General features: G+C 49.6%; 2 protein-coding genes across 2 annotated transcripts in view; one reads left to right on the top strand and one right to left on the bottom strand.

Annotated features, from left to right (window-relative positions):
* Window positions 1-382: 382 nt before the first annotated feature.
* The window catches only part of LOC115510968 (xanthine dehydrogenase/oxidase), a 60517-nt gene continuing 37232 nt past the window's right edge, over window positions 383-23667 (top strand). Inside the window, exons 1-10 of the mRNA XM_030311364.2 lie at window positions 383-513; window positions 6871-6928; window positions 8750-8846; window positions 10265-10373; window positions 12372-12498; window positions 13443-13504; window positions 19237-19305; window positions 19630-19716; window positions 20849-20990; window positions 23354-23446. Of these exons, the coding sequence (XP_030167224.1) occupies window positions 472-513; window positions 6871-6928; window positions 8750-8846; window positions 10265-10373; window positions 12372-12498; window positions 13443-13504; window positions 19237-19305; window positions 19630-19716; window positions 20849-20990; window positions 23354-23446 (886 nt within the window). The 5' untranslated portion in view covers window positions 383-471. The remainder of the gene's footprint in view (window positions 514-6870; window positions 6929-8749; window positions 8847-10264; window positions 10374-12371; window positions 12499-13442; window positions 13505-19236; window positions 19306-19629; window positions 19717-20848; window positions 20991-23353; window positions 23447-23667) is intronic.
* On the bottom strand, window positions 14322-16847 carry LOC115510962 (WW domain-binding protein 11-like). The gene is given in 2 exon segments (XM_032592701.1): window positions 14322-15249; window positions 15251-16847. Coding segments are annotated over 2 exon segments (1917 nt in total). The 5' UTR covers window positions 16828-16847; the 3' UTR covers window positions 14322-14909.

The raw sequence follows: 23667 nt of genomic DNA on the forward strand, positions 1-23667 counted from the left end.
TTGCTGTGAACCTGAATGGTAAAATGACAAGTGTGGACATGGAGGGTGTGGGTCATTTCTACTGCTGTGGCTCTGCGCATGGCCCTTCTTCCTTCTGTGGCTGCGGCAGTGGGGAGAAGCAGGTTCCATGAGGGCAGTGCTAATGACAGCAGGTCACCTGGCGGCGGCAAGGCCCTCCCCTTCCCGGTTTCTGGGTTTCTGCACGGGCCTCCCACTGTGCTCTTTGACACAGGTGTGGGGAGGACGATTTACCAGGTAGGAGTGTTTGCATTTTTCTTGATTATGTAAACCGGTAGCTTTTGCCAAGAACACCCTGTGCCCTGAGGCTCTAGGCTGGTTTCTTCCCATTGGCTGGCCAGGTTTCATTTTATTGGGAGGTGTAGTTTCCAAGTTGTCAAGGGGCCATAACTGCTGGTGCCTCTTGGGAGCGAAGCACCTGGAGGCAGGGGGCCCACACCCCATCCCGTAACAATGACAGCGGATGAGTTGGTTTTCTTTGTGAATGGCAAAAAGGTAAGATCCAGCTGGCCTTTGGTCTGGCTTCTCCGCTCCCCAGAATTGAAGTTTGTCCTTTGGAAGAGGCCTGTTCTCTCTTTCCTGTTCTCTTTCTCTCTCTCCCTCCAAAGCCTTGCTGCATTTGGGGTAACACTGGGGAGAGAAAACCTTCTCAGAGCTAGAACACAGTCAAAACACATGAGGGGCAAAGGAGTGGGGGGGGGAGGCAGGCGAGAAGAGCGGTCTGAGTTGCCGGCGACTCTGCAGCAGCAGAGACCCTGGCACAAAGCCGGAAAAGGGCACAGGGTCCTGGGTGAGACTGGAGGTCACCCGCCACGCCTCCGTCTTTGTGTTTATTCCAACACATCCTGAGGCTTTCGTTGTTGTCTTTACTGAGAGAAGGAGCAGGAACTTGTTTTCTTGCTAATACCGAGATAGAAGATGTTCGTTCGTAGCCTTTGATTCAGATATTTCACATATGTAAATATGACAGCTAACTTGTGAGGACATTTACTGACATCTTGTGGCAAGCCACAGTTTTTTGGTTTTTTTTTTTTTCCTCCCCGTAAGGGGCATGTTTCTCTCCCCCTCTCCCCCTCCCCAGTATTGCAATAAATGTTTCTAGTCTCTTACTTTGATAAAATTGCCCCCTGGATGACCTCCATTGGTGCCTAGGGACGTGGGGAAGGTAGGGGTTGTGGAGCAGAGGGGGCCTTATGATGTGGGTCCCAGTCTTCCAGGCACAGCAAGGCTATGAATCTTTGCCAATTTCACTGCAGGTGAGGGGTGGGGGGGTGTAAGCACGTGCCTAATCCCATCCCCTTCCCCCCCACCACTGCTGGGGTACCCTGGTCTGCTCCAAAAACCGAGTAGCGAATGAGAGGGACAGTAAAAGGACAGCCATAGTTTTATCTTGTAAAAGGCCATATGGACGGTGTGAGTGATGAATGTGTCCAAGGTGCCCAACCCCCTCCAAACAAGGGTAGTTTTATCTGTTTTGCTCTATTGGCACTTTTGAGTTGAGAGATTGGGTGACGTTTGAGGTAATTTTCAAGAACGAAAATGTACTTCACAGGGCGGGTAGTGGTTAAATTGTCAGGATGTGTTTGCGTGACTAGCAAGGGAATTGCATGAGCCATGGCAACATCCGTGCTCTGAAGACCGTTGCATTCAGTTTGAGGGGTGCCACCGGGAGGCACTGAGGATGAGGTCACCCGTGTTCTTCTGGGTTCGGTGTGTCTCTCCCTGTAGATTTCTTTTTAGGACTGGCATCTGGCAGCTAGCCATGAGGCAGGGCAAACTTCCCTGTTGACGCTTGTGAGACTTTGGCATCTGACATTTCCAACAACTTTGTTGCACTCAGCGGTTGCGTTGGAGAGTGTCAAGAAACAGTAGAGTTGGCTTTCTGGAAGGGCTACCCGCACAAAGCATCTTCTGTGGAATTTTTCTAGTCAATGTTTGCGACTGAGCACCTGGATTCAGTGACTTCCAAGGCCATGTCTTACTCTAAGATTCTATTATTTGTTATGCCATCAGTTTGTGTGTGACAGGACAAGATTCTGCTCTTCTTTAGGGATGGTGTGCTGTGACCCACTGGATCTGAAAAGGACATTTCAGGGTCCAACTGGCTTGGCAAAGCTGTGTCCCGCGTATTTCCGCTTCACTTTAGAAGAGCAATTTCAAATTTCTAGATGGTGTCATCACATCAAACCCTCCTATCCCTGGAAGCTTTTCTTATTGTCAGTGTCTGTGATGCATACTCGGGTTTGTAAGTTACAAACCTGTGGCCTCTTGAGAATCTGCTAGAAAGGGGGAGAGGCAGTATAAGAAGTGATGAGGTGAAAGCAGTCCTTCGGAAACAAGACCAAGCAAGGATTCCCAGGCAGATCAAGGCAGCTGTGAATAAGTTTGTTTCCATTTCTATTTCCAAGACCTTTCTATATCTAACTCTTTTGGTGTTGGATATTATGCAGAGAACTTACCAGAGAAGCTGCTGGAATTGGTGACTCACTCTTTTTTTCTTTTAAATTTTTAATGTTTATTCCTGAAATAAAGAGAGAGAGAGAGAGAGAGAGAGAGAGAGCATGAGCGGGGGAGGGCAGAGAGAGAGACACACACACACACAGAATCTGAAGCAGACTCCAGGCTCTGAGCTGTGAGCACAGAGCGCAATGTGGGGCTCAAACCCACCAACCGCAAGGTCATGACCTGAGGCAAATTCAGACACTTAACCGACTGAGCCACTCAGGCACCCCAGAAATTAGTGACTCACTCTTAAATGTAAGCCTCTTATTCTCCCTGTGTGAGACTGTCCAGGACTCTGTCTCCACCAGCCCGGGTTCTGGACTGGGTATAAGATGCCACTGATCAAATACCTCAAGTGTTTTCTGTGGCAGTGATGGGCCTTGATGACCAGTGTCATATCCTCTGTTCTAGAGTCAGAGTTGGAGGGAAAGAAAGAACTGCCTAGGATTTTGGTGTTATCGTAGTGAGAGTCATTTTGGTGGGCGGGATTCCAGAGGCCGTGACTGTTTCGTGGAGATGGTGGCACCCAGAGGAATCTGGCAGCTTTGGCACGTGGGGCGCAGCCAAAGGTGTCCACGAGTGATCCCCACAAGAAGCAGGTGGCAGCTACAGAGAGCCTCTCAGTGGCTTCCACTCACTCACTCACCCCCATTTACAAGCTCCTCCGTGGACTAAGCCTGTTGGGTATGTACACACTGGAGGAATATGATCTCTAAGACCAGGCATCAGCCATTCAGGAGCTTGTGAACCAGTTAAGGAGAAGGATTTTCATTCGGCAAAGTAATATATTGCAAAATGTGTTTCACAGAAAATTCTCCCCATGAGATCCTCTTTTCAGGTATTCTTTTTCTGTTTTAGAAGAGGGTGTATTTATTTTTTTTATGCCTGCCCAGAATTTTATTTTATTATTATTTTTTAATATAATTTATGGTCAAGTTAGCTAACATACAGTGTATACAGTGTGCTCTTGGTTTTGGGGGTAGATTCCCACGATTCATCACTTACATACAACACCCAGTGCTCATCCCAACAAGTGCCCTCCTCAATGCCCATCACCCATTTCCCTCCTCCCGCCGCGCCTTCTTAAACCACTTAGCACAGTGTTGGCACATAGTAGGTGCCCAATTAATGAGGACAGAATGAGTGCATGAGTACTAAAAGCCCTTAGAAGTCCTCTACTGAAGAAATTTAGTTTGTAAACTTTGCACTTTGAAATTATCTTAAATTTGCCTAAAACGTTGTAAGAATACAAAGAGATATTATAGACTACTCACATTCACCAGCTTAACATTTTGTCATATTTTACTTTATCATTAAATTTGTCATTCTCTCTCTCTGTACGTACACACACATATACACACGCACACACACACGTCGAGATGTTTATATGGTACACACACGTATTAGATTTTTATGTATCTATTTATAGATATGCATGTAGATATATAGATGTATATAAGTACCTAATTAATTTTATATATTTATGTATGTAATTAATAGAAATAAATACATAGAGTATACAATTTTTTTCTTGAACCATTTGAAGGTAAATTTCTGATATGCCATTTTACCTCTTAAACCAAGCATAAGAATATTCTTATAGAGCCAGTGTCTCTAAAAATCAGGGAATGTCATATTGACATAACACTATTATCTAATCTGCCACCCCTCTGCAGCATATTCCAATGTCCCCAATAATGTCATTTTTAACTTCTCCTAGGGTCCCAGGGTCATACCACGGCAGGGTCCCAAGCCCGGGACCCAGGGTCATACTATGGCAGTCTGTTGCCATGTCTGTTAGTTTCCCTCGAGCCGGAATGGCTCCTTAGCTTTCCTTGTCTTTTGTGACACTGATGTTTATGAACAGACTAGACCACTATTTCTTAGAATGTCTCTCATTTTGAGTTTGTGTCATGCTTTCTTATGATTAGATTCAGAGTCTGCATTTTGGGCAGGAATTCCAGAGAAGCGATAAGTGGTTCTCAGTGCGTTGCATCAGGAGGCACATGATGTCAGTCTCCTCTATTATTTGGGATGCAAACTTTGATCACTTGGTTATGGTGGCATCCACCAGTTTTCTCCTCTTTAAGATTACTTTTTTACCTTTTAGAGTTAATCAGTAATCCATGAGAAGATCCTCTGAGTCTGTGAAACTATCTTGATCATCAACCTTTCACCCACTAGTTTTAGCTCCCATTGATGTTTCTTGACTTGGTCAGTTATTGTGCTGATTGCAAGATTAGGCTAACTGTATTCATTAGTTGGAACTCTTCTGTCAGAAAGAACTTTCTTTCTCTCCAGTCTGTTTATTTATCAGTTACCACTTTGGACTCGTAAATTTTAGTTTTATTTAATGGTTTATAATCCATTAGAGCTATTATTTGTTTTGATGCTTAAATTTTATCAGAGCAATCTGCTGAACCCAGCATTTCCTAAGCTCATATCCCCACGAAGCGTTTGTCCTTCAGAATGCCCACTGGTCCTGTCAGGAGAGGATTCTGTGGTGTTTTCCGGAGCAACCCTGTAGCCGTGCTGTGAGGTGGCACAGCCATTCTCTGTAGGAATTCAAGGAAGGTTGGACCAAGTGTGCCTGGAGTGATATAAAAAGTCTTTGCCGGAGAGGTTTCACTATAGTATAAAGACTATATTGTCAGGAAAGTAGAAGAAGAAAAGGCTGAAAATGAAGATTAGTAACATAATGGAAAAAGGCCTTGGAAGACAGTCTAAGGAACTTGGATGTTATCTTGAACATATGGGAAGGCACAGAAGGCACGGCACAGGGGCAGATGTGATGAAAGCCGAGTTGGACGATAAGCAGAAGCTACAATTTGGGGGGAAGTAGTAAGCTAAGAAGCTTCTTCCTGCAGGAAAGGAGGTAGGAATCTTTATTTGTGTGTTTATGACTTCTCTGAGAGAAAAGAAATAACTCCTTGTGTGCGCTTTGTAACTAGGACTTTGGACAAACTGGATCTGTGGGGTGTGATAAAAGAAAGCTAATTTGTTTTTCTACTTTCCTTTAAACTTTCTTCAAGGGGCAAATTCTGTCAGTTTTATGACTTGTTGGGTTGCTCCTAATCAATAAAGCAGTGCTGTGGTCATTTCTAAGTTTCCATACACAGTCTCAATTCAGGATAGAGAGGTGAGGATAGCAAGAAAGTTCTCATCTAATCAGTGCTGGTTAAGATGGCTTCCCACCATGGGGAGCATTCAACTGCAAGTCTCACGACATCGGGCATGTGTTTTCCTCTGGCCTGCAGCTCTTCCTCAGTCTCCAGTTTAGGGAGGACTACTCCACACAGACTCTGTTGGAGGTCCCATCACCCTCTGCAGTCAGCGTTCTGGGGATGATTTAAACAACTCCACACCAACTTTCCCTCTTCTGCATGGACTACACTAGGTCCTCAGGCAACCCTCCACATCCTCTGCTTTCCCAAACTCTGAGAGTGCTCACCAATTCCAATGCTGCCATTTCTTCTTCAGTAAGCCTATCTCTAGCTTTTAGATACGCAGACCGCTATATCCCCTGTTCTACAAGGGCAGTATGTTAGCTTCACATGTAGGACTATGGAGCCCCCTCACAAAGTTTGAGGCGTGAGATACCTCCTCTCCTCAAGCTTAAGAAGATGTAAGTCTCACAGTACCATTCTCTGGAAAGAAATTCTTGTCACAAATTCTCTCTCTTTAATCATCCCAATCACCCAAACCCTATTACCCTTGATAACATAGGATGAATGTGAGTAGTGAAACAGGTTGTCATGGATTTCCTTAGACTATTTGCATTGAAAACTGGTACCTCACTTTGTAGACCACATTTTCCTCTTGTTGAATATATCATTTGTGGACCTTTGGGTTGAGATCTCCTCCACATCTCACATGTGTTGATGTTATTGACTGTGCTAGCCCAACACACACAACACTCCCTGTGAACACAGGCCAACAGACCGGCTCTCTACCGTCTGAGAATGTACATGCTGGGAGGCATAGCCAGAGACCTGCATGCTGCCATTCTTAGCTGTCCCTGGCATTCACAGGTGTGACCTAACAGCTGGAAATGAGATGTTTGACTTTAAGGGGGCTCTGCCTGGCCAGCCCAACATGGCAGGTGCAATACCTAAGCCCTCCGTGGTAGGTCCAGAGCAAAGCACTAAGGTAGAATTTTAGAATTGGAGAATATCCGCATGTACACAGAACGGCTTGTAGTTCGTATGTTCATTCTTGTGGAATTATCAAGAAAAAGACCTTGGTTTTCATGATATATTTAGCACATCCCTATTAACTCCACAGATTCTTGGGCAAGACAGTGGCTAAGTATACCTAGGATTTATTTTCTTTCTTTTTTGACTCTTATAGGTGGTGGAGAAGAATGCGGACCCAGAAACAACCCTTTTGGCCTACCTGAGAAGAAAATGTATCCTGACTTTGGAGGGGGAGGGGGCGATGGGGACTCATTCTCTAGGCCTTATGTCACTTTCTAGTGACGGGTGGGAGGCTGTGAAGTGTGGAGGACAGAGCCCTAGAGTCTGGCTCTGGGCCCCTGCTTTGTAGCTCTGTCACTCAGTAGCTGTGTGACTCTGGGAAGTCATCTGAACCTTCCAGGAGTAAAATTACCTGCTGTCCACTGAGAGGATTCTTCCTGATATTTCTTAAGATCTCTTCCAGGTAAGACTCAAGTGATGCCAGGGTTTAATCCAGGACGTGTAAAATGAAGAGCTGTGAATGGCCCTCATTAGCCCTGGTTAAGCTTCACCACCATTCCCCTTGAGGAGGGGGCCTTCCTCAGGAGATCCCTGCTGACCCATAGAGGGCTTCCTGGCAATCTTCCCAGCTCTGTGAAGGCGGAGGGAAGGTCGGAGGAAGGGGTGTTCTTTGGGAAAGGATGCCTGAACTGGGGAACTGTATAGAGGTGCCATCCATTGTGGAGATGGTGAGCCCCAGGAGACAAGTGACAGTGGAGTCCTGAGGGGCCCTTGGGATGCTCCTCTTCCCTCAGCGAAGGCAGGGTTCTGTAACATCTAATACCTTGTGGTCTTTCAAGGTAGGAAAGTACTCTGAGACCCTAGAACAGAAACAACAGAGAAAATATGATAGGAGCTGGCATTTAAAGAGCATTTACTATAAGTAGGTGGAGTTCAAGGTGATTTTCATACCTGATGTCACTGATGTCCATAGCCATTCCTTTGACAGAGGAGGAAGTGAGGCTGGCACATGAGAAGGTCCTGCTTCTTGCTCATGTTCTGGGCAAATGCTAACAGAGCCCAGGCTAAAGCCCAGAGCCAGGCTCTTAACCTCCCATCCGTACTGGAAACTATTCAGGGTTGGTTGTCGGGATGATGCTCATCCTGACCTCCTCTCACCCCAGGGGCAGGGATGTCCAGTGGCTCATTCGGGTGATATGTCCTGGGGCAACAAAGGATTTTTTCAGTTCCCACAGAAAAAAGTCTGAAGTCCATGGGCTTACCTCTAGTTCACTCACCTCTTATCAGATGGTGTCTGGCTCTCGTGTACTTTGTCTTGGATTTTCCATCTGGAGAGCGCAAGTCTGGCCTATTCCTTAGGCATGTTAACAAACTCAAAGTTATCAATTCCTGCCAGTGTATGTAAGAGATGGCTCCAATAGCGGTCCCCAACCTCAAAGAATCTTCCTTTTAATTTATGTTCACATAGCCTATGGGTGGATATTCAAAAGCCCCTCATCCAACCCTAATTTTGGTTCCTGGACTTCATCAACCCAAAAGGTTCAAGGTGAAGAGTTGGGACTCAGTACGTCCCAGAAGAGATCAAAGTCTCTTTCAGGTGGGAGTGGTTTTATTGCATACCCAGCCGAGGTGATGTGAGGGCTGCCCCACATGCTCAGCCTTTGAGGTGCCAGATTCACAAGCCCAGTGAGACCACAGGGTTGGGAGCCTAGAAGAGCATGCCAGGAAGACCCTGCAGTCAAGAAAAATCTCCAGGATCGGAGAGCAGTGGGACGTCAGTCCCAGAGAATACTTGGGTGCTGTCTGATGGGACCCTGATACCTTTCTTCTGTGCAGTGGGGATGATCCCATTCTCTGCCTTCTGGGGTGCAGTGCAGCCTTTTCTGGAGGCAGAGGTTGTGTGGGTCTACTGCCTCCTTGGGTTGAGGGGCTTGAGCCTATGTGGGGCGATGGCTGGCTCTGCACATGCACTTCCCAGCGGCCCAGCAAAGACACTTCTGTGAGCTCATGTTCCTTAACCCTCGACCATCCAGTGGGGCTGAGCGGGACCAAGCTGGGCTGTGGAGAAGGGGGCTGCGGGGCTTGCACGGTGATGCTTTCCAAGTATGATCGTTTCCAGAACAAGATCGTGTATCCTTTGCCAGCTGGCTGATTGTCCATGCAAGGACTGTGATGCAGGGGTCAGGTTGTGAGTGTGTGTGTGCATGTGTGTGTGTGCATGCATATGAGAACTTTCTTGATGTTTATTTAGTTTTCTGACAGAGAGAGACAGAGCATGATGGGCGAGGGGCAGAGAGAGAGGGAGACACAGAATCCGAAGCAGGCTCCAGGCTTGAGCTGTCAGCACAGAGCCTGACGTGGGACTCAAACTCACAAACTACAAGATCATAACCTGAGCCAAAGTCAGAGGCTTAACTGACTGAGCCACCCAGGCTCTCCTGAGACCTTTCTAAGATCCAGATTAATTTCCCATCCTATAAAATCCTTTCTTGGTCTCAACTGCATATGGGATAAAGTCCAATCACTGTGCTTAGCACTCATGGCCCACACAGGAAGGTGTGCCCCACCTTGCCTCTCTAGTTTTCTCCCTTCGTGGGACCAGCATCCCACCCTTGGGACAACTGTGGACTCCTAACATTCTCTTCCCGCTGATTTCCTGGTCTTTGCATAAGTTGTTATCCAAGTCTTAGAGTGCCCTTTTTCTAGGCCTTCTCTACTTGGCTAACTCTTGCTAGCTCTTTCGGACTCGGTAAAATATTACCTCCTCTGGGAAGCCTTCCTTGACCTCCTAAGGTTGGGTTGAGTACCCCTTGTCTGTGCAGGTCCCACAGCGCCCTGTGCTCAGCCCTCCTGAAATGCTTACTATAAACTCTTTAGATTGCAACTTTATGCTGGCTTCTGTTTTCCTGAGTTGACCGCAGACTTCTAAAGAGCATCGTACACACCTCCATTTCCTCAGCCCTCAGCAGAATGCCTGGCATGTGACTGGCCCTCAGTAACTGATGTTGAGTAAATGGATGAGGGGTTCATAGAAAAATGGATATCAGGAAGCTCTGTGTAAGGGGCTGGTGTCTCATGTTTCCCAGGGACTGCCCCTCCCTGTTCCCCACAGAGGATGGGAGAAAAGGAGGTAGCTGAGAGCCTGGGAGCAAAAGGGACTGGAGCTTCTGAAACTGGAGAGGCTTTGGAAGGACCCTACAGAGAGAGGAGCATGAGCTGGGCCTGGAACCTTTGGCAACTTCCTCTTGACTCAGCCTCCAGGGTCGGGCTAAGAGGTGACTGCGGGTGACCCCGGTGCCCGTGCTCCAGCTCGGAGGCCTAGGATGCACTGATGCATGCTCCATAGGACCCTGCAGGGGCTCGTGTCTCCCTGGGGCATGGGGGGGGGGGGCTTCCTTTGTTGCTAGCCCCGAGTCCTGGGTGGAGACTTGAGGACAGCGGTGGAAGAGGCCAGAATGTAACGTAGAGTGAGGAGTAATGACACAAAGCGTCTCAAAGTCTCTGATGGCCTGTGTGGACAATGAAATGACCTTAATCTGGGGCTCCAGCCACTTTTCTGCCAATGCCTGCCTGGCCCCCATCTGCTCTTTGCATCATGTTGCCGTGACGACTGTGGAAGGAATAGGAAGCACCAAGTCGAGGCTGCATCCTGTGCAGGTAACTGGAGGAAACAGAAGCTCAGGCCAGGGCTACAGACTTTCTTGGGAATGTGAGGCTGTCACTGTCAGGCCGGGAGGCGCTGTGGCCCGGCCACCTCTCCATCTCCTCTGAGGGTGATGAGGTGGAAAGATGAGGCCCCAGGCCTAAAGCTCCCTCCTGGGACCATTGCATGACCCCGAGGGAACCACGAGGTCAACCAGATCTGGTGGCCAGGGCAGTCGGGTCATGCCAGACCCGGAGGGGGGAGTGGTGATGGATCTCCCCACCCAGCCCCCCGAGTGTGCTTAGGGAACCCCTGTCATCTCATATTCAAGATTCCAAAAGCTCTGTGCTCTTGATTAAGAAGCCTGCCTATTCCCTGCTCCCTCCAATGGTAATCCCATGGCTCCTCTCATGTCCTGCCTGCAGATAATACAGATGTGAGCTACAGTGCCTCTATCCTCACTAACATGGAGGTTAGGACGGGCTTAAGAAGAGAATAGAGGCATCTGAATGTCTGACCGAGGTTTTTTTCCTGATGGTATCAGGCCACCTGGCAGTGGATGGAAATTAGGTACAAAGAGTGGACAGTAATCTGAGAGGTTTTGTGGAGAGAATCCAATGCTTTGGGGCAACGTGGAAAGAAATGACAGCAGAGCACTGTGGGAAGGGAAGGCCATTGTTTCCAGAGCTCTTTGTGTGGGGAAACTGATGCAGGGGTCTTCTGGACATTATAGTCATAGAAGGTACCAGAGGCAGGCCCACTGGCCATTTGAGGAGACATGTTGCTCAGATCGTGCCTTCCTTGGGCACTTTTACGTGAATGTGGGGCCAGGGCCTCTGGCTGAGCAAGCTGGCTGTATTCTAGGGGAGGTGTGTCCCGACCAGTCACCTGAGGTCACAGGGATAATGGTTCACCTCTATGGCTTCCTTTCTTAGGGAGCAATAGGGGGAAATCATTAAACTTTTCCAACCAGCAGGAGATGTTAGTGGGGTAATTTGAGCTTGTAATTTGCTTTGAAACAAGCAGATGAAAGACAGAACAGTTGAACCACAGGGATCATATCTGAATAATCAGCCAAAACCCTCATTTCCAATGGTACAGATTCTTATTCCCAATGCACTTATTTTGGCCCCAAGTAAGTTGTAGAGCCAGATTTCACTTCTGCTTTTCCATTGGCTTTTTTCTTGTGGTTCCTATGACACTACGCTTTGCTCGAATTCCTCCTACTTCCAAGTTGGCGCCCACGTTCATCTCGTTCTTAATAAACGCTGATTGAGGGGTGCCGGGATGGCTCAGTCGGTTAAGCCTCTGACCTCGGCTCGGGTCATGATCTCACAGTTCTTGGGTTCGAGATCCCAAGCCTGTGTCGGGCTCTGTGCAGACAGCTCAGAGCCTGGAGCCTGCTTCGGATTCTGTGTGTCCCTCTCTCTCTGACCCTCCCCCGCTCACACTCTGTCTCTGTCTGTCTCTGAAAAGTAAATAAACATAAAAAATGTTTTTAAAATGCTGATTGAGTTGGATTGCAGGCTAGTGCGTTAAAAGAATATGACACAGCTCTTCCATTCACCATGTGCGATTTTGGCTAAATCTTTTAAAACTCTGGGCCTGCTTCGTCCTGTGTCCAGTGCAGAGAATGGAGGGTGAGAAGCCCTTCCGGTTCTACTGGTCAGTTTTCTTTGAAGAGGCTTTTCTGTGAATAACTAGCATTGGTCGACTACCTGTTGTGTGCCAAGTATGATAATGTCAAGGGTGTCATGTGAATTATGTCATTAACTCCTCACCACAGCCCCAGAGATAAGTACTAGGGTGGTCGTCATGATACAGATGAGGGGCCTATGGCTCCCGAGAGGGTTGCTAACCTGGCCAAGGCCACAGTCGGCACTAAGACTGACTTTGGGCAGTGACTGCTACCCCTCGCGACATGTCGACATGGACTGGCTTCAGCTGGGTCATCTAGAGAGCCTGAGAGCGTTTGTGCCAATGCATATGTCTACGTGGTCTGTCCCTTTTAGGAGAGAATTGCCAAAAGCCATGGCTCCCAGTGCGGGTTCTGCACCCCTGGCATCGTCATGAGCATGTACACGCTGCTCCGGAACCAGCCTGAGCCCACCATTGAGGAGATCGAGGATGCCTTCCAAGGTACGGGCCTGGAGGCACAGCCTAAGGGGTCGAATAGCAGCTGGGGCTTTGCGGAGGTTAGGGAAGGGCCACAGTGTCAGCCAGGAATGGGTTGGGAGATGGGGCACTGCCTTTTGGAGGAAAGGCTCAGGTACCCCAGCGTGGTGGCTACGGTCTGCTGGGAGCTTAGCCCTCTCTGAGTTTGAAGAACACTCCCATGGTCTGGAGACCTCCTGGGTCTCCTGCCTTAGTGTTCATCTTCCCGAGGTGTCCTTCAGCGCTCGGATGGGGTGGCACTGCCTGGTTGGCACAGGAGGAGATCATGTGGAAAATTCCACAGAGGCTAGTCACGTGGCTTCCATTCTTCTCAGCTTTTATTAGACAGGATCCTGCAAAGGCCACTTAATGAGGAAGGTGGCTGTGATTCCGAGCCTTGGGCAGGAACTGGCTTCCCACCTGGCCTTTTGTGAATGGGCCCAGGACCCTGGGCATGGTGTCTGTGCCTCTGAATTGAACAGAGAAGACTTGCATCTTTCACCATTTCAATTCATCATCGACTCAATCAGTTGTATTGAGTCCTATCATATGTCAGGCACTATACAAGGTACAAGGGACACAGGGATGTCCCAGGGGATGAAAGATGGTCTCTACGCTCACGGAGTTTGCAGTCTGAATGGGAAGAGAGATTATAATGTAGTTTGATAAACTCATTGAGAAGGCCATGACCAGACACCAGGGGAGCGCTCAGAAGACACCTGATTCGGTCTGGGCAGTGTAGGAAGGCTTCCTGGAAGAAGTGATAGATGTTTTGAAGTCAGAAATACGAGGAGGAGGACAGGGTGTTCCAGGCAGAGACAACAGAATATGTAAAGTGAGTATTCAACTGAGCCAGGAGTAAAGTCACAAGCCCCTCACCTGCCCCCAGTGCCTGTGCTGACAATGCAGCTTTGTCCCTTGGCCCACAGGAAACCTGTGTCGCTGCACGGGCTACAGACCCATCCTCCAGGGCTTCCGGACCTTCGCCAGGGTAAGTGGGGGCTCTGGGACAGCTCCTCAAGCAGCGACACTCCAGAATCCCAGTTGGGAGAGATCCAAGGGCCCCTGGAGGAAGAGGAAAAGGGGGGATGGCCAGCTGGTGGATCTACCTGCGTTGGACTCTGTTGTCTTTGTTCCGTCCACGTCAGTAGCACGAGGACTTCCCTTCCAGGGAAGGCTTGTTCCTGGAAGAGGCACCGATGCCCAAGGCTAATTTCCTCCGGGGCATTTGGGTCTGACAGTGCTCTTGTGGCCCAGGTGCTGAGCCCTGGTGTTAAGTAACAACCCAGCCCACCCCGCAGCTGCGCCTCTCCTCCTTCCTCTCCGAGCTGCTTTCCGTGGTTGGCACTCTGCGGGGCCTATAAACCTGCTAATGAGATCTCCAGACAGTGTGAATCCCTGCAGTGTTCGTACACCTCCGAGGGAGAAGTCTGGGGCTGGCTGTGCGGGCACTGATTACATAAACACGACACACACCTGCCATCTGCCAGGGGAGGGGGACAGAGGGCTGGCCTCTCCCTTCTTGGCTTCTCTCCCCAGCTTCTACCTGACCCCCCAACAGGGTCGAGTTGACTCTGACCCCAATCAAACCGTCTCATCTCAATTTAATTTTGGGTTGGGGGCAGAGTCAGATGCCTTTCACTGACCTTTCGGGGTGCTACATTAGGAAAAGGATATTGTATCCAGATGACCACAAAGAGTGGAGACACAGACAGAGCCTATGGGAGGGAGGGCAGCCCACTCTGCTGAAGGCGTTTGATGACAAAGAACAAGGAGGTGCAGATTTATTTATTTATTTATTTATTTTATTTTTTTTTGGTGTAGAACATTTATTTATTTATTCCATGAAACACTCAAAGTTTAGGTCAGTGGGAAATAATTTTAATCAAAGAATTGTACAATTTCTTCCCACATATCTTGCTTTGTATTAGGAAATGACATTGCGATCCATTTCACTAAAATATTACAAAATATTTACAAGAAAATATTAAAATAACTCAAACACAAAAGGCAAGATGGGGTAAAATAAACTGTTTTTCAGAAATCTCTACTCCAGTGCCCACAGCACACAAGAAGAGAATCATAACAAATAAGTAACAAAGATCCCCCCGATCACGTTTCCAAAGAACTGGAGAAGGGGAACAAACGGGATGAAAATGGTGGTATGAAGGGAATGGATGTTAGCAGCACGGCTTCAATAACCAATCTATTCTGAATGAAATAACTCTGTCTTCTATGCAACAAATTCTGAACAAGGCTAAGTTTTAGGATATTCCTTGAACTGAAATTTAAAAATACCCTGACAGTGAAAGCAGCTCTTTCACTAAGTTTAGTAAGAGCCTCTTTCCCCACGAACCACTCATGTGAACAGAAACCTGTTCTGGCATTAAAAGCTGTCACAGTAGCCCTTCCATTTCTTTCATGAAAGCTTCATAAACATCATCCTTAGTTTGCACTGAGACTGGGACAGATGGACCAGATTTGGGGGCTGCTTTGGCAAGAGGCACAGCAGAATCATCCTCTGACTTTCTTTGGGGAGCAGCAGCGGCCCCTTTATTCTCCCGACGTACCCTCAACGCAGTGGGCACGAATCGAGTAATCTCTGCCTTGGGATTGGTGATCTGTGGCTTGGCACTGATGGTTGCGGTGGCTTTCTTCTCAATGGTGGCTGCGCTTGTATCATCCGCCTTGGGTCGCTGAATCAAGTTGGGTGGAGCACTTAGAACCCCCGGGTTCAGCTGGTGGGAAAAGCCCAGGTGGGGCAGGTCCAAGTGGAGGCACCAAAGGTGGGCGCATCATGCCAGGACGGGGTGGAGGGATACCTGGAGGCGCAGGGGGAGGTAGCCTTGGTGGGGGTCCCCGAGGAGGAGGGCCAGGAGGCAGACCTGGAGGTGGACCTGGGGGAGGACCAGGGGGCCGGCCTGGGGGTGGGCCTGGAGGTAAAAGTCGGGGTAAAGGCCCTCGGAGCCCTGGCATTCCAGGTGGTCTCAGGAATGGAGGAGCTCCTGGAGGTGGTCCAGGAGGAAGGCCAGTAGGTGGTCCAGGTGGCCGTAAAGGTGGAGCAGGGGGTGGTCCAAGAGGAGGTGGTCCTGGCATGGGAGGTGCTTGTATCTGAGAAGGAGGAACAGACTGTGGGGGAGCTTGCTGCTGTGAAGAGGCAGCAGATGTGCCATCAGAAAGAGATTCCTCTTTATGCTGTTTCTGTGATTGCTTTTCCGCTTCAGAATCATCAGAATCATCTTCATCATCATCCTCTGAAAATTCTTCTACTTCTCGTCCCTCCTCTGGGATTTCCTGACCTGCCATTCGAAGCATCATGGCTTGAAGAGGAGTCAGCTCCTTCATGTTCTTCTTTTTCTTCCTTGATTTTCCAGGCATATCTGCAAATCTTACACTCAGACCTGACTTTTTTTCTTCATTGTTGTCTCTTTCATTATCATCACGGTGCACAAATTCATCCCCTTCACTTTCTCCATCTGATCTGTCAGTGTCGCTGTCATCAGTACTGTCATCATGCTTATCTTGATCCATGTCCTCAGGATACCCATCATCTTCACTGGTGCTGGAAACATCTTCGTCATGACCCCGTTGAGCAAGTTCCGGACTATACAACATGTCTTCATCCCGCCTACGAGGGGGAAGATCTAGAGCAAAGCCCACTTTACGGCCATACATTTGCAAGACTTGAGGAGGTGGTGGGCCAGGGGGAGGACCAGGAGGTTTTCTGCCAGGGGGCAAACGTGGAACACCATGACCGAGAAGAGGAAGTATAGAAACTGCCCGCGTTGGAGGTCCATAGGCTGAGGTCTTTTTAAGGATGGAGGGTGGCTGGGCACCAGGAAGTGGAATGTCCTGGATCAGAATGTTGGAAGGAGCATGCGGCATGTCTGGCAAGGGAATACTCTCCACTTCCACGTGCTGAGCATTCTTGACAGCATCAAAATATTGGCTAAGTTGAGCCCTCTTCTGTTCATATTCTACTTCTAGCTTTCTCAATTCTTTGTAAATATCCGGATTCTCTTTTTCATAGAGTCGTAGAATACGTTCAAAGGTTTCACGCAGCTTTTTACGCTTGTCTTTCAGCACCTTCTCATTTAACTGTGGTTGCTGCACTGGGTTAAACTCCATTTCATCCAATTTCTCCATGTCTCGGATAATCTGTTTGGGATCCTTCATCTTTAAAACTGCAGCTCGTACCATCATGCGCTGTTTTTTGTTCTTCTTTAATTCTCTCTTCCGGGCTTCTTTTCGGGCTTGGTCTGTAGGGTTCATAAATTTTCCACTCTTGGTGGATGATGTAGATCTCCGTCCCATGTTGACAACTTGTAAGATTTACTCGTAGGGGCCTTCACCTCTGCCTCCCGGTCAGCAACCCTGCCACCGCCATCTTGAAACCTCGCGCCCCTCCCGGAGGTGCAGATTTAAATGAAAAAGATCCAAAGACTCCTCCAGTCTTGGAGTCTGCAGACCTGGGTTCAAATCCTAGTCTTTCACTTACCCGATGTATAACCCTGGGCAATTTCCTTGTTTCTCAAATGGGGATTATAATGGCACATACAATATTATAACATTATAATAATACATATATAATTATAATAATATTACAAAATTATAATAATGCCTATAATAATTCTTATAGTGTATGTGGAAAGTACTTCTTGTAAAGCCCTTAGAACAGTGCCTGGCACATCTTAAATATTAAGTATTTCTTCTATCACGCAATATTTGATCTACATAAATTGCTCAAGCTTCCCTGAGAGCCAAGGATTGTTAATCTCGCCCACGTATTTATTTCTTAAGAGGCTTCTCAAAGAGCTACAATCTTATCAGCCCTCCTACTTTCTGAAAAAGTGAAGGGCTTTTGAGTGTAGTGGATGGTTATGTCCCTTCTCAGGGTTGGAGTTTTGTCATCATTGAAATGGTCCTCGACCAGCTGCCAGGCGGTGTAGAGCTGAGTGGCCTGAGCTCCCCAAATGACTCGCACACAGGGTGTGCTCAGAAGCTCATGCACACCAGTCATTGGAGACCCCTGTCCCCAAGGTCTTATTCAGAGCCATTGAACTCTGACTTTACCCACGGTTCTAACAAACCTGCCTACCTCATTTTCATGCCCATAGCACACATTAGGCAAGTGAGGAGGATTTGCCGGAAGGAGGCACACTGTTCACAGCAAGAAATGGCACTGTCCATCTAGTAGCAGGGAAGGAAATGGAGGAACAGTAAAATGAGCACAAGCCTAGTAGTCTAGTACGCGGAGAAAAGGAGATATCTCTCCAGGGGAGAAAAACCCAGCCTTATCCAACCTCATTGACATTAGACATTGAGGGAGTGACACATTATTGTACATCCCAGTAATTTATGTCATGGCCATGGCAATGGATTATCAAGAAGAACAGTTTCAGGAAGAATGAGCTGACACTTCATCCAGAAAGGGTACTTTGGTGTAATATGTCTTTCCCCCGCCAAGCACCGGGTGAGCGAGGCCGATGGCTTGCTGTATGCAGGTTCCCTCGCTTTGGTTAGGGCCTGGTGATTCTCCTGCATCACCCCTCTCCAGGAAGACAGCTGAGAAGAGACACTACAGGGACATTTATTTCTTCCAGAGGAAAAGGCAAGGCCGTGGTGGGAGGGTCCAGAGGAGACAGCACTGTGACGTCCAAGGCAAGGCTGTGCAGAAGGCGGCTGTGCACGGGGCAGCACGTGCAGGGGCTGAGGCCAGGGCAGGGTTCTCTGTTGGTGACAGGTCTAACAGCACTTTCTTAAAGGCCATACTTTCAGCCTCCGTGGCCCTTTGGGGACTTTCCTGGGCCCACTAGTGGGGTGTGACTCATCCCTTGGGAACTGGCAGCACAGAATGGTGTTTCCCATGATTCAAGTGCAGAAGGCCCACCCCAGACCTGCTGCTGTAGGAACTGGCTGCATTGGAGGCGTGCCCGGGGCATTGTCTGGGAGTTTCTCCCACGTTTGTCTCTGAGCATGATTCCATGATTCCAGAGTGTCTCCCAGGTGCTGAGCTGAGACTCCTGTCTTCTCAGGACGGATCACTCAGGTGGACCCACCCCTTCCCCACCCTCATCTCCTTCGTTCTGGGAGCTCTATCCTGTGCTCTGCCCCTGGCACCCTGAAAGATCTTGAGCTAGTCTTTCCCCAGGGTGATGGGTCATCAGACCTGTACCCATCCTCAACCATAGGATCACAGTGAGGAAGGAAGTATGTCTAGCTTTCGTGAGGTCATCTGGCACACTGGCTGGACACCTCTTTGAACCCAACACTGGGCCCAGACATGCTTTGAAGGAGCTCCACCAGACCCCAGCCTGGAAAGAGCCCATCTGGGCCCCCTCAGAGCTTGACTGATGTAGAAGTAGAGGCTCTTGGGGGCCCAGAGAATGAAGGGGGAAAATGGACCTAAAGATATGTTTTGGTAGAGTAGGACTTAGCTTTAATAGAGACATTTTCTCAAAATTTCCTGGTGCTTCCAGGACAGATCTTACTTGTCTAGTCGTGAGTGACTTAGTCTCCATCAACCAAGAAAGGGAGAGTGGTTAGAGCAGAGGTCTTCCGTCTGCGCAGAGGTCAGTGGAATGGGAGCGGCTGGCGGCTGTTTCTACCGATGCTGGCACAGCAGGAGGCCTCAGTTTCGTTGAATATTCACGATCCAGGGTCTTTAGCTTCTGTGAAAACTCTTTGCCAATATTTCTGTGTGAATATCTGTCATCTTTCTAGGATGGTGGGTGCTGCGGAGGAAGTGGGAACGACCTGAACTGTTGCATGAACCAGAAGACAGACCACAAGGTGAGTGGGACCTCCTTTCCTGGAAGCCTGGGGGCCAATCTCAGATCCAAGGAGCAGCGGACTCTCTTCACAACCTCAGCAGTGCGGCCAGAAGAGGAAACGTTGATGCCCACCCTGAGCGGGGGGTGAATGTGCACATTAGCCCCGGGGCCTCTGGGGAGACCTTGTTCCTGCTTCCCAGGAGCAGCACGGCCCCCCCGCCAAGCCTCCTGGGGTGGGGGTGGGGAGGTGCAAACAAGCTCGCTTGGACAAAGGATTGGGTAGATCATACAGGCGTTTAGAGGAGGAGATGAGGTATCACTCATCTGTTCCCTTTCCCAGCAGATCACTCTCTCGCCATCTCTATTCAACCCGGAGGAGTTCACGCCCCTGGATCCCACCCAGGAGCCCATCTTCCCCCCAGAGTTGCTGGTAGGTGATGCCCCGCGGAGAGGCCCCGCTAAGTCTGTGTGCCATGAGCCCCTGGAGACCCACTTTATTCATACCAATGGGGACCTTTGTGTCCTTGTCCTTTGGGTTTTCCTCTCTCCTTCTGACACTGGAGGTCAAGTCCCTCTGTCACATACTCCCAAAGGGACCCACACTTGTCGCACACATGTCACTCTGAGCACAGAGAGTGGATCCCTCCAGGACCCTGTGTAGAGTAACAGGTGCTCCAGAAGCATCTGCTGACCTGGCTATGTCGAATGTAAAAGTAAGTCCCTTAGCACCCATTCTCCTCCTTGCAAGCAGTCCATTGTTTTACAAACCAACAACAAAGAAGCAAAGCTGTACTCAGAGGGCACAACGCATGGCTTGCTGCTCTGGTTTAAGGACACTCTCACACCCACCCTCCCACCGTGACGATTCTGCTTCTTCGCTCCCACATTCATGGCAAGGAAAGAATCGTGCCTGTCTCTAAGTTCCCGAGTGCAGATTCCCTGGGGGGTGTTGAGCACATGAAGACAGCCTGTTGAGTCCAATGGGACAGAAGGAAGGGCTTTGGGGCAGGCCACCGGCTCACCTTTCTGTGGATCGTGTAACCTTGAACAAACTGTCAGTTTGATTTGGGGTTTGTCTCTCCCAGCCCCACGCACCCCTCACACACTAGAACCAGCCTCTGCTGCGTTCCCTCCTGACACCCCTTCCTTTGCTACCTCGTCCCCCCCACACCTTGTCCACTGCACCTGCTGGAGGCAGCGGGGGTGGGGCAGGGGGCACTGCACTGAACCTGGGCTTTTGGTCAGAGCAGTCCAGGTCACCTGGTGGCAGGTGAAGGTCCCATAACCTCCTGGGTCCTCAGGTTCGTCCTGCACCTGTGAAAGGTGGGGCTAACGATGCTTCCTCCCCGGCAGTCTCCTAAAGTCTAAGTGAGATCATGTGTGTGCCACATCCTCCCTGCCTCAGTACGTGGAAGTTCCCCTCCCTTCTCCCCGGACCTGGATCCTCGTTCTGAATTCAGTATTGAACGAATCAGTAGAAGACTAGACCCCTTTGGGGACCTAAAGTCATCAGGGAATGGCCGTAGGAAGGAGACTGTGTGGCAAGAAACTACATTTTCCAGAGGCTGAAAGATACTCCTCAGAAGCAGCTGCGTTTTGAAGGCGAGCGAGTGACCTGGATCCAGGCCTCAACCCTGCAGGAGCTGCTGGACCTCAAAGCCCAGGACCCCGAGGCCAAGCTGGTGGTGGGGAACACGGAAATCGGTGAGAGCGGGGCCGGCCTGCAGCCTGCAAGGGGCCAGTCTGCCTGGGCAACCCCACGCTGGCTGTGTGTCCTCAGAAAACTTGCTTTTCCTCCCCTGGCCCTGGTTCCCATTGTATATAGGGGGGAATAACACCTCCTCAAAGGGCTGTTCTGAGTATTGGATGAGATCCTTACTGACCGCTCTCCGGAAACACGTCGGGTGCCGGCTATGTGCCGGGAACTGTGGGAGGAGCTGGGCTACCCAGATCAGTGTCTTTGTTCGTTCTCTGGAGTACCTCCCAGTGGAAGTGAGGGGGGAGCCGTGGAAGTAAGGTTCTAGGCCAGTGACAGATGCTAGGGGTTCCAGAAATGACATTCTCTTGTCCCCCACTTTTTCTGGGGGGTGATGTGGTAAAGGCAAAGGAGAGATGTGCCAATGTGACTGTGTCTGTGTTGCCCACGACTGTGGCCACCGGCCCTGTTCCTGCCACCACCTGGGACGTGAAGCTCACAATACGTGAATGGGCCAGGGTGGCTGAGGGATGTGTAGCTCTCTTCCCCCGTGCTCGAAGGGATGAAAGCAGAGGTGCCCAGGTCGCTGCTAAGGTCCATCCATTCCTGGAGCCGGCTTGGCCCTTTTCTCCTTTGCTGGCTCCCAAGCCCAGGGAGGCTCTAAGGAGAGGATCGTGGCATAGCCAAGGTCTTAGAGGACCTCTGGTTTCGGGGCAATCGACATACTTTTAAGCCGCCACAACCATCCTGTGGGAGACTCCTGGCTATTGTTCTGGAAAGAGTCCCCTGGGTCCTGGGTTTTTGTTGGATCTGAGGACACAGAGAGGAGGGCCTGGCTTGGCTCTAAGCTAGCAGAGTACAGATGCGGCCCCGGCCCCGTGAGCACAGGTGTGGTACAGAGACCCCAGCTGCACTAACGTGGACACGTGAGATGTGCCTCAGGTGATGTGGTCCTGAGGGTCTGCGTAGCTGTGGCCCTGGGGTCCAGGGCAGCACGAGTTAAAGTGGAGGACGACTGTCTGGAAGAGTCTTTGATCTCCTTTGACATGTGACATGTTCCTTGTCATGGGTCACCTAACATCCTGGACCCAGTTAGATTCTAATAGAAGGGAATCCATAAAAATTTCATGAGCTCCAAGTGAGAGGGAATTTCTGACGACCACTCCCTCTGCCTCACCCCTTCTCCCTCATACATACATGCAGCAGTGTAACCACTGACAGCCAGGGTAGGGTGCTGGGGAAGCTGGGCATAGAGAGAACCTTGTCAAGACAGGCCATGGATGGCCTCTGTCTGCAGTCTTTATCCTGGGAACCGGTATTCAAACAGGCCAGACTCCGCAAAGCCTGGGCCACCCATCAGACACTCTGAATAGCCCCCGAGAGGGTGGGGAGGATGGGCAGACATTTCTTTTTGAACCTTCCCATCTGTAGGTCTGTGGGAGGGGCTGGGAGGTGCAGAGCTAACCAGGTCTCAGGAACAGAACAGAGGGGCGTCTGCTCACAGACCTTTCTAACTTGACAGAAGGCCGGTAGAGACGTGTGGTCCTGCAAAGTCCTGCTCAGGCAGATGTCGGGGACCAGGAGGCAGATTTGATGTTTTCTCTCTCAGACGATTTTCCTTTTTGTCTGAATGCTAGACTTTCGTGTTATTAGGACTATTATACCCCAACTCTAAGAATTGTCTGTTCTTAGCTGTGTAATGTGGGCAAGAGCCTCACCTTCCTGTGCCTCAGTTTCTCTTCCTATAAACTGAAAATCACAGTATCTCCCAAGGCTATTGTGAGGATTTAATGTGTTAAAACATGTAAAGTGCTTACACGGGTTCCTGACATATTTTAGCATGCTGCGGCTTCATCTACTATCCCCCACCCCTGCCCACACACAGACACACCCTCACACACACAGGTTAATTCCCATTTCATCTCATTTAACACTAAAAGACACGTCAGCAGGGCCTATGGTGGTTCCATGTGTGCGAAGTGTGTATGACAGGATCAAGCAGGCTCTCCTTACTGAAGAGCAGAAAATCTGAAGGTGTTTGAAGGCCCAAGCACAGAGTCAGAAAGCTACATTTAAAAAAAAGGAAGCTTTTCTGGGTGATAAAAGAAATCAAAAGGCAAAAAAGAATTTCATCTCATCTGAATTCCACTAGGATTTTTGGGGGGAGGGAGAGAAAGACACAGTTTGCCGGCTGATATTGTGGAAACCGTACTGAACCCCACATCTTATCTCCTGCACCTGCCAGTCCTAAGACACCCACAGAGCATGATGCTATCGTGAATATGTCATAGGTCCTGCGTGCGTGGTGGGAACAATGCCGAGGCCCGCCTGGTAGTAGCCTGTTAACTTCGGGTTTCTTGTTTTTCTCGAGGCATTGAGATGAAATTTAAGAATAAGCTGTTTCCTAAGATGGTCTGCCCAGCCTGGATCCCTGAGCTGAATTCAGTGGAGCATGGACCTGAGGGTAAGGAGGGGTTTGCCCTGAGCCCACGGAAGGCTGGGATGCTGGGGATGGGTCCCTTGGGAGGGGTGGCTGGTGCCAGGAGAGCCTATCCTTTGGCTCCGCTGCCACCTGCTTCTCCTGGAGCTGCCTTGCGTGGGGAGCAGGGACGCCCTTCATTGCCTTCCTCCACTGAGCATCTGTGGCAGACTGCCAGGGGGCAAGGGGGGCTGTGAGATTCTCCA

This window comes from Lynx canadensis, chromosome A3 (genome assembly GCF_007474595.2).
Source record: "Lynx canadensis isolate LIC74 chromosome A3, mLynCan4.pri.v2, whole genome shotgun sequence".
Classification (NCBI taxonomy): domain Eukaryota; kingdom Metazoa; phylum Chordata; class Mammalia; order Carnivora; family Felidae; genus Lynx; species Lynx canadensis.